Source organism: Fulmarus glacialis, unplaced genomic scaffold (genome assembly GCF_000690835.1).
Source record: "Fulmarus glacialis isolate BGI_N327 unplaced genomic scaffold, ASM69083v1 scaffold45559, whole genome shotgun sequence".
NCBI classification, from domain to species: Eukaryota; Metazoa; Chordata; class Aves; order Procellariiformes; family Procellariidae; genus Fulmarus; species Fulmarus glacialis.
This window is the reverse complement of record NW_009232366.1, coordinates 9319-20357: the sequence shown is the minus strand read 5'-3', so window position 1 is coordinate 20357 and position 11039 is coordinate 9319. Positions and strand designations below refer to the sequence as shown.

General features: G+C 38.0%; 1 protein-coding gene across 1 annotated transcript in view; it reads right to left on the bottom strand.

Moving 5' to 3' along the window:
- Positions 1-3604: 3604 nt before the first annotated feature.
- The window catches only part of LOC104081928 (RCC1 and BTB domain-containing protein 2-like), a 15771-nt gene continuing 8336 nt past the window's right edge, over positions 3605-11039 (bottom strand). The window contains 3 exon segments of the mRNA XM_009584856.1: positions 3605-3767; positions 7239-7369; positions 7981-8117. Coding sequence (XP_009583151.1) covers positions 3627-3767; positions 7239-7369; positions 7981-8117 — 409 coding nt within the window. The 3' untranslated portion in view covers positions 3605-3626.

Sequence of the window (11039 nt, the reverse complement as noted above, 5' to 3'; positions counted from 1 at the left end):
ATCATGTTATGTTCAGGCTGTAAACTTTCTACATCATTAGGCGGTACCCAATGAATCCTGTCTCTATAGGGGTAATTAAATGCTTTGCTTTACAAGGAAAGCCCATGGAAATGGTTCAGATCATGTAAATACGGCAGTTTACATAGTTACCAGGCATTGCAATAAAACTCTTGAGGTGGGTATGAGATGACAATGCAATGCTGGCTCTTTGCTTCAGTAACTTAAGAGCACCTTTAAATGACCTCTATCCCTGTCATTTCTTTTTCTTTCAAATTCATTTGATTCAGAAAGTTATCCACCTGGTTTCTGCAATGTGGAACATCCCTCTTTATTTAAACCCCAGATACAGTTTATGCTTGCCCTTATTTTCACTTCTTAGCAAATACCTTTTTGTCTGTGGTATCCTAAAACAGATAGTAAGTATTTAAGCTACAAGATCCACAAACATAAGTTTGTTGCCGACCATCTCACAATGGTGAAACGCATCCCTAATTTCCTCTAAAGTGTCCCATGATTGGGTTTCAAGCACCTATTTATATACATGCATTGATGTTTAACCACCTAAGCTGGTATGTTTTTTTTAAACATTGACCTTTAAGTGCCAAGGAAAGTGCATGCAAATGAAAGTTTAAAAAAATTAAATAAATAAATGTCTTGATGAATGTAATGCTACCACACTGCATGAATAAAAGCCAACAGTGACACACTGGATCTTTAGAATCACCTTCATTCAGTCCAGAGATGCTTTTTCTCAAATTACAGGCTTTGTCAATTACTCTGAAATTGCAACTAGGCTTTAATGTGTTCAGTAGGTTGGAAATTACAGCAGGAACGAAATAAATAAAAAAAAAATGGCACTATTGGTTATATTAAGCCAAAAACGCCTTGCTAAGAAAGCACGCCATTTTGACTACAGTAGTTGTTGAACTACTGCGTTATGAACTTGAGCCAGCTTAGGAGAGTGGTACCATGCTCCAGTGCTGTCACTTTATGGAGCGGTGTCTCCAGTGAACCAGGCTCTTCATTGAGCAGAGAATGTTTTTGATCAGACATTGAATTAAAAACAATCATTTACAGTTTTGGTTTAGTTCTTTAAGTAAAACAACAGAAACATTTGGAGAGGCCTTTTATAGTACGTTTCTTGTGAAGGCCGCAGTGACCAAAAGGCTGTTAAAAGTGGCATGGGTGCCCATCTGGTTCCATTTCCTAGTGCGGCTGGCGGCGTGCCAGTGCGATGCCGTGGATGTGGGGCAGGATCCAGTACAAGCTGCTACCCAAAGGTTGGCCTGTGGCAGTACGCCCTCCTTCTGTGTGCTGCTACGGCTAAGAAAATGCTGGCAGGTGAATCCGGCAGTTCTCGAGCCCAGGACTGAAAGAGGCAGACTTCACTCCAGCCATCCCTGGCTTAAGCAAAACATCTGGAATGACCCAGCCTTGGCTTACGTAGAATTGCCTTGTGTCTATGCTTTGGTATTAGTGCTGGGCGGTATCATGTAAGGTTTGCAGTAAGTTGTGCCCTACCGTGATACTGTTTTACTCTATCTGTGTGCCTGAGTCAAGCGCTTTTCAACACAAACTTATCAAAACTGATCTCATTCCCCCAGGGAAGTTGTGGTTTTGATGAAACTGCTTTATGTACTGGGAAGTTCTTGACCAGTTCCGTTTGAATACAAAATACTGACACAGCTGCTGAACTATGGGCTTATGCTGCTGGAGGAAGTTGTACTAGTCACTGAGAGGGTGGCAGAATACGCTTGTTACCAGTAGGTGATCCAATACATTTCTAGTGACAGTCTGAGGCAAACGTCTCAAACAAGTAATTTTTTACCGCAGCATTTTCCAAAATAATTTGCTTCCTAAGTAAATTCTGCTGTCTGCATGCCTCACACTTCAACTCACACCTGCAGGGACTGATGTGAAGAGAGGCACTACTCATACTTCTCATTTTCTTCCCTGAGGATGGGCTTCTCCTTTTCCTCCTCCTCCTCTTCCTTCTTCTCAAGGAACAGGATTGTTTGAGAAATGATCCTCCAATACAATAAAGAACAGTTATTTCTACTTTAGAAATGAGGAAATGAGGCTGCGATCATTTAAGAGAATTAGGTTCTTAGAAACCACATTTGAGGATTAGAAAAAGTCATCGAAGGATTCTGTGGCACAGCAAGGATATGAAGGAAGGTCGCATGACTTACTAGTGTACTGAGCCTGGTCATCCAGCTTCTTGCCTTTGCCATTTGTAAACTACTACAAAAGGCACTTAAAGCCACTTCACCCAGTCAAACTTTTAAGAGAAATAATTTCTCAGGGTTAATTCACAGTTGCCTATTAGAAAATTCAAGTAAATGCTTCATGAACTCAGCATCTTCTGTAATGGGACAAACCTGCCTCTGTGAAACACTGGGTGGGGGTTTCATCTTAACTCACTTTAGTCAGTTAGAAATCAAGCACCTACTCTACCTTAGCCATCTGGTCCCCTCTATGATCAGTGATGAGAGAGAGGCATGTCCAGAGGGCAACTCCTCTCACCTGAAAAGGCATGTAAGGTAAGTGGTATGGTCACCTCGCAGCACTGACCAAAGGAGAACCTGAAACAATGTATTTGGACAAGGTGTCCTTATTGCCACGTGGAAATAATGTGAGTTTCACTCCTATGATTTAATTGTAAGACCCATTTCATCACTTCAAAACTACCTTTTTCTCCATTTTTCTTAAGATGATCTATCTGGGGATAGATAGTAAGACAGGAATAGACAAACCTCAAGTGGAACTTCCCTTTTCTTGAGATTTTTGGATTTGGGTTTCTTTTTCTTGGTAACAAGTAACCAGATGGTTTTCTCAGTACCAAAACACACAGCACAGTAATTCATGTCCAGACAAATACTGTGAATGCTTCCTGGCCCATTGGGGTGCCAGGGAACATGCTTGGTGTAATGGAAAGGAAGATTCTTTTCATTCTGTCTAGAACAATGGATATAAGTGCCAGGAACTCAAAACTGTAATATCCAGCTGAAGCTCTTCATGGCTTACGTATTTACACTCCAAATAAACACCAAGTGAGACATATCCTTCTACCAATCAGAAAGCCTCTCATCCTAAAGAATTTATATTACTTTATCATATGTTCAGAAAAACAAGTTTGTATCTGTCTTCACCGGATAATAAACCAGGCAAAAAGAAGCCCACTATGGCATATTAGCTTAGTTTGATGATAAAAGTATACTATGAAAGTTTTAGCAGCAAACAGGTCACTGTCGATAAAATCCAAATGCAGGTTGGTTGTTTGGAAAAAAAAAAAAAAAGAAAAAAAAAAAAAACTGAAAAAAAAGAAAAACTCAAAGATAATGATAGCTTAGTTTGCTTGACTTTAAGCGGGAAAGGGTAGTTACTGCATTAGATTTTTGTTGTTAAATTCTGACTGTTGGCAATGAACTCTCACCATACATCTACGCTGTAGCCATCTTTACAAAACCTGTATGTTAGCAGACTTTCACACATCTCCTAGGCTGATGGACACCGAGTCTTCCTTTCCAAACCTTTGCACATTCTGACCATGGATAAGTTCTCCAAAGGAGAAGTATTTCCAGGAGGGAAGAGAACGTGCTCGTCAGCTTGGTGGTAGTCAGACCTCAATTTCGGAATGCTCCCACTCTGCTTGCTTTGCTAATGAAGTTTTTCAGGAGGTCGTGGTCCATTTCTGCAAAGCCTTGAGTTTGTGTAACAACAGTTAAATGGTTTATGCAAAATCTGAAGCAAAATTCTTCCAAGTCCTAGGAACAAATTGAGGTAATTTGTAATATGAATGACTATAGCAAAGTTATTATTTTTCTGTTTCAGATCTGTCATTTAATTAGCAGAGAATACACCAGATTGTTCACATCATTACCAATCCCTTTTCTAATCAGTTTGATTAGATCACAAATGATAGGATGAAATTTGTTCATACAAACTATTCAATAAACCCCCTCTGAGAAAACAGGAGTAGCCACCTAAATCGACTCTAGAACTCCATCACATTTACTGAGCTCATTAGAAAAGTTATTAATAAGTGAAACCATCAACTTTCCCCACATACAACTACTAGAGCATCAGTAACTCCTTTCTTTTCCTCCCTGCACTGAATTCAGTAGTGGTCCTGTGAAAACCAGCAGATATCCTAGTCTTGCAGAAAATAAAGCAAAATATGATGTAACATTCAATGATGCTCACTGAACACAAACTGGATGTTAGGATACATGTGTCCTTTGTGGCAAACCTAGGAATTGTGTGTCCATATCTAGGAACTGGGATACCCAGATAGCAAAAATGGTTCTGTCTTGCCCTGGATGCTATAACAGGATGTTCAGATGTTCAGCACAGGACAGGTACAAGCCATTAGGCCATACAACCATGATTTCACACAGCAAATTTTGCCCACTGAAAGTCCTCACAACAGTGGCAATCCTTCTCTCCATGCACTGGGTCAACCCCGTTTTGCTGGTTCCTATGCAACAACTTGCTGTTGAAGGAAAATTAATTACCTTCTGCAGCAAGCAGAGCTGGAGCTAGCAGCAAGGCAAGTCTAAATTGGCAGTATGATCCATGATCTATAAACTCTTCAGGAGTTACAGCAAAAAGAGGTCTCTTAATCCATGCCAGTTTTAGTCCATGTTAACTACACAAACATTGCAGCCAGGGCTTTAAAGTAGAAAGAAATCTAGCAGAATACCTGTGCATTTCCCTTTGAAAACTTTTGCTTAGATTGAATGTTTCTATTGCCCCTGTCAAGATGTACCTAAAGCTTTAACAGAGGCCAAGCAGCATAAAATATCCTTTAAAAAGAAATAACATAGCAACAATGCACAGAAATAAATAGTATCTCTCATTAAAAAGTGCTGGAAAAGCAAGAAAAGGAATGAAAATGGAAGAAGAAGAAATAAAAAACGTAGAAGAAATAAAAAATGTAGAAGACCAAAGACACTGACAGCTTAAGTTTCAGCAGAGCTCTGAAATGCTACTGCCAGAATCTGGGTTGCTTTACAGTCAATGTGCAAACTTTTACGTTAAATAAAATGAACAGCCGCTGCCTTTTCTGGTACCAGTCTATGAAAAGGACCATAGATATCATAGAATTCTGATCACTAATTTTGCAGTTTCAAGAAATACTGGCTTTTAATTCTGTTATATAGAAGATGACTAATCTAAAATTTGCTGCACTGTGTATTAGAAATATGCTTTAAAGTAATTTGTAGCAGCAACTCTTTGTATTTTCTGAGGATAGGACAAAATATTTTCAAGCATTTTTAATCCTAACAGATGCATACATACAGTAGCCAAGTCAGTCTTCAGTTAATTTGATATGTTAATGGCAGATGACACAGCATTTTAATCTTGCACTTGCAGTGTTCACATTTAATGACAAAAAATTGAATTAATTCTATCTTTTCAAACTTCCAAAATATCAGGCCTCTTTCATAATCCTCCTCTGGACAGTCTTCTACTGAAGTGCTGATACACTGCACATGGTTCTCAAACCAATTTTTATTGTATTAATGTAGTACACTGAAAGATCCTGGCTTACTTCACAATTCCTTAGACAGAGTATCCCATACGTTTGATAAAGAAGTCTTTGCTGCGCTTCTCTGAAGCAGTTCTACTATATCCCTTTCTGAGCTGTGAATGTAGGGAGGAGGGCAACAATGCACTCCTGAGTTTGGCACATGCCGCACCTGGGGCAGGTGAACCAATTCATCATCTGATGATCGTGTTAAAATATTACATGTTTTGAAAGAAGACTAGGTATACAGAATAAAACGATGAATCATAGAAGGAAGAGGAGGATAATATATGTTTAGTCATCTAGCCAATGCAGTTTATTGTGTTTCAGCCATTATAAACTAGTACTTTGTCCAGGCTAGTTTTAGTACTTCACAATACACCTAAATGTATCTTTAACTACTCTTTAACGACTTCACCTGACACAGGTCAACAACTAAAGATACTTCTGCTTTGGAGACATTCAAAACTGTTGATAAGCTTGTAAGAGGAGAAACTCCAGAGTAAACTTTTGATGAAAACTTCTGCTTGTTAGGAGAATCACATCATTTGGTCCTCCCTTCCTGTCCAGTCTTCCCCGATATGCTGCGCTTCTACCACCACCACACATTGAAAGTACAATTCCTCTTTGCCTCAGCTGTTCATGCCTTCCCTTACTGATACCTTGGTTACAACTGCTTTGTAACTGGCAGCTGATAATCTTATTATCTACTAATTTCGATTTACAAAACTCACTGACTTCTGGCCTCCTCTTTACAATCCCCACACAAATTCATCTTATCTAGTACACTGCCTCCATACAGCACAGACTACTGCAACATTTTTTACTCAGTTTTTGTTTCAGTCCCTTCTTTCTACTTGCTTCCTATACCTGGAACTGTTTATCAATCCATCGTATCTGTTTGGCTATATTAATCTTCTCTGTTTGGCTATATTAATTTCATTCTTATAAAGCAGAAGAAATCTTGAACAGAAAGCTGAGGACTTCTCAACTAACATGCTCAGTTATAAAAACGGCTACTAAGTCTAAAATACATACACAGATTTCTTGAATAATAAAAACTATCACATCATTATTTCCACAATCAGCATAGCACTAAGAAGTTGAGAAAAGGAAAACACCTTTGAAAGTATTTGTCTGTTTACAAAAAAAGCGCTTGCAGTACTGCTGATAACAGGTTGAGTGCTAGTGAAATATTCCAGAGCCAAGGGCAGACCAGATGACAGGATATGGGGAGAGGAATAACAATAGGTAATTCATTGCGTGTCAGCACGATTCATTGTAAACAACATGGCGAAAGTGGATTTTTTATATAAGCACAAGTGTAAATAGGGAGGACTTTATGGGTGAATTCTCCCACTGCCTGTTAAAAGTGGTACCAGACACCGGCAGACAAAATGATCAGGTGGAGAGCTCAGGAAGTGAACAGGCAAAGCAAAATCCAAAGGTGGAGAAGTAAATGGCAGTGAGAAATTTGCATGCCATGCCATGCCAGATGAGAAGGCAGGAAGCAGATTAAGAATCGTGACTCACAGGTGCAAGCCAAAAGGCCAGGAAGAAAACACTAGTAGCTGCACAAATGTCTGGGAAGCCAGAAAGGGAAATTGCAGTAATTATGCCTCATCAGTTACATGCAGTTATGTTTAAATTAAACAGTTTCATTTCTCAGAAAACAACTGTTTGCCTGAAGAGAAGTTCTCCTTACCTGAGCTTCATATTTGACAGCGGCGGAAAGAAGAGCAATGGCATTCTCTTCACAAATGCCTTGTTTGATCGTTTGCTGGCAAAGCTTTTTCAATCTGTTTTCTCTATACAGTGTTGCCAAATCTAGCAGTCCTGTGAAAATTCATACAGCTTTAACTATCCTGGTGCAAAACATATATATTTCTTTTCAAATTAATCAATTGCCCTATTGTTTTAGGCTGAATTGATCAAAGACTTGTTCTATTTTTTTCCCCTAGATGATATGTGCATTTTTAAAGGTCCTCAAAAGACGTATCAAAAAGGGACCCTTTTATTACTACACAAGTGTTCTGTCTTCTTGTTCACTGTAATGTATCTCATTCAAGGCATCAATTAGTGACTTACATCCTCTGAAATTCATGTGGGGAACAGCTCCCTTTCACTCATGATCAAATTGCCGCAGCTACTCAAACAGAAAAATTTTAGTATGGCATTAGTGCCTTTTTAAGGAAAAAAAAGTTCTTGGAGAAACAATGAGTTCTTTTTGAACACTGCATCTTTGATCTTATTGCATCCCCACCACCAATTCTCCTTGGGCATGTTTCCTGCTACTGCATCCCTTCTTCCTGACAGCTGCCAAACTCAAGATTTAAGTGCTAATAAAACTAAAATTAACAAGCCCTGCTTTCCTCACCCTGTTATGACACACAAACCCAACTTTTCAGAAACAGCAACCTAGAGTTATTTCCATTTACGGCAAGTACCTATAGCATCTTCAGGAGGGAGCCTAATGTTGTCTGTATACAGGTATTCCAGGAAGGCTCGGTAAACAGGATAAGAAAACTCACTCATTTCTATAATTTCATCATCATTATTCAGTATGGAACGAAAATGTTCACACCTATAAAACATGAACAAAGATTGTATACTGTAAAGAGTTAAGCTTGAAAGATGAGCTGCAGCAAGAAATTGATAAAAAAAAAATCAGTCATAACAGACTAAATACACAACCATACACTCTAGCTACATGACCTCTTGGTTTGAATCCATTAATTTCTTTAAGCCTTATAAGCCTTATAAATATAATTCAGAATTTTCCTTTATTTCTGTTATTAATATTCTATAGTAGGCTCCATTTCTACTTACAATAGCTTTAAGGATGCTCCATGTGTTTTTGATGTCATTTTCTTAAATACGTTATACATTAACTATGAATTTTATTACCTAGCTTATAACAGATAAAGTTTACAATTAAGTTAGACAATTCTGACATTTCAACCTGCTTTCTCCAACATGATCTAGTAAGGAGGGAATATTTTAGATAACATTTGTTCCAGTGTCAGAGTCCATACACAATTCAGTGTTAGATTTAATCATTATACTCAGGGATTAAAATATTTAAGGTGAAGACATTCTCACACAGATCTTTCATCACCTGTTTCTTGTAAGTCTGAATATTTTTGTGACAGACAAGATACAAACAAGGAAAAAGCACTACCTTTGATAGTGGTACCCTGCAACTTACAGTTCACAGTAACTTACAACTCACTGTAACTTACTGCTCCCTAAAAAATATCCTGTAACATTTGAATTATTTTCAAAATTTTTTGCTGATGGAAATGAATATCACCACTTCAGGTAACTTTTCCTATAACAGCCACAATTTAATTGGACTCTTTTATACTACACTACTTACTTCCTAACTCTCCCACATCAGAATTTGTTTTTCTTTTACTAAAACTTTTATGTAAAAGGTAGGTTGGTTTTCTGAGACAAGTCTACACCATAAAGACAGCATAACTTAGATACAAATACAAATAATTATTTATTTCTTTTACCACTTAATTTACCTTTTTCACATTTGATTTTACTGGTTATTTAAAGAATTTTTTTTCTTAGGTTTTTTTTTTTAATAAAATAAATAAACATCAAGTCAAATTAATAAAGAATTAAAAGGTCATTATCTAGCTTCTGCCACATCTTGTACCACATTCTGGCATTGGAAGAGGCAGACCAAACCCCATTGCTTTGTTTCCCTGAGCTTCATGTTAAGTGGTGGTGACCATGCTATCCATCCAGCTGTGGAATAGACCTTGGGAATGGTCTGTTGCCTCAGTGTCACCACACAAAAGTAAAAAGTCAGAGAAAAGGTGGTCCACATTTCTCCCTTAAAAATAAATAAAAATCAGTTGGTACTCATCCTTCAGTCTCCAAAGTACCTTGGAGCATCTCATCCTTTGGCGTGCCTCTCTCCCTCTCTCTATCTTTCAGTAGAGACAGACCAGACAGCTAATTTTGGCTGGCTAAATGCAGAGCAGAGGAATCCCACCCACATACCCCTATCTGTTTCTGCAGGCAGTATATTGCTTGGCCAGCCTCCCACTGAGCTGGGCGTTGCCCTGCCATTTCACCACCATCGCAAGCTAATAACCACCAACAATATGATCTAGTTCAACAGAAGGCATAGAACAAGATGGAAAAAAGTCTTCATAAGCAGTAAAGAAATGACCAGATAAAGAAAAGGAACTTTTACCAGCACTGCATTCATGACAATGCTCTGAAACAGGCTGAACGCTGCAAAATACCATGTTAAATACATTATCCTCTGATCCAGTTGCATCATGAGACTATAAGGCTTAAAGAAAATATTAATTCTACAGACTGTGCCTGATGCTTTATTATTCCTGCATATTATTTTGATAATGCCATACATTTAAATCCATTTTACAATGAGACACATTTCCTTCCCAGAATGCCACATAATCTGAGAAAAGTAGAGCAAGAAAAAAGAAGTAAGGAAAAGTTACCTATAGTCAGATTATCAGGAAAAAGAACCTCAGAAACATTTTGGGGATACACGAGATTTGAAGTGGTATCTGATGAAGGACACGTGGCATTCCAAACAAAGAGGGTGGACTATAGGCACGAGTGTAATGTACAAATAATGAAACCAGTAAAGGGAAGAAAATAATAACACAGGTAATTGGAGTAGTAAGAGGAGAGCAGAAGGGGCAGCCAAAAATTAACAAGGAACTTTAATTTTATGCAAGAATGTAATATACAAGAAATCACTAAAGAGACTCAGGAGCAAAAATAGGAAGACGGAAGTGGTGATAAGCAGGATGAGATAGCCAAGCATTTTGAGAAAGAAAATAGCAAAGAGAAAAACCTATTGTAACAATGAGGAGGATGGAGCAGAAGCAGCCAGCAAAGACAGAAGAGATCTAAAGCAGTGTCTCTAGAATACCCTAGTAGAAACTGCATCAGCAATAACAAACTAATCTCCGCATGTTAATAACAATGTGATTACTCTGTAGATCTGTGTACGTCAAATCTCATTGTAAAGGGGTGTTAATTTGCAAAAAACTGTAAAAACAAAAAGAGAAGCCAGCTTAAAATTCAAATTCACCGATAAGAAGATTTAAAACAAATAGGATAAGAAATCTGACAAAAAAGGAAAAAAAGATAATCTGAAGAGCATCTATAGAAGTTGCTGAAACAACTGAAGGGTCCTGTAGAAGGAAAGAAAGGCAGGCAAGAATAAACACAAAATCCTCAAATCATCCTGGTGGAAGAAGCCAAGCATACAAAGGAGGAAAAACTGATTCAAACTACTGGGATTTAAAACAAATAGGATAAGAAATCTGACAAAAAAGGAAAAAAAGATAATCTGAAGAGCATCTATAGAAGTTGCTGAAACAACTGAAGGGTCCTGTAGAAGGAAAGAAAGGCAGGCAAGAATAAACACAAAATCCTCAAATCATCCTGGTGGAAGAAGCCAAGCATACAAAGGAGGAAAAACTGATTCAAACTACTGGGAAGG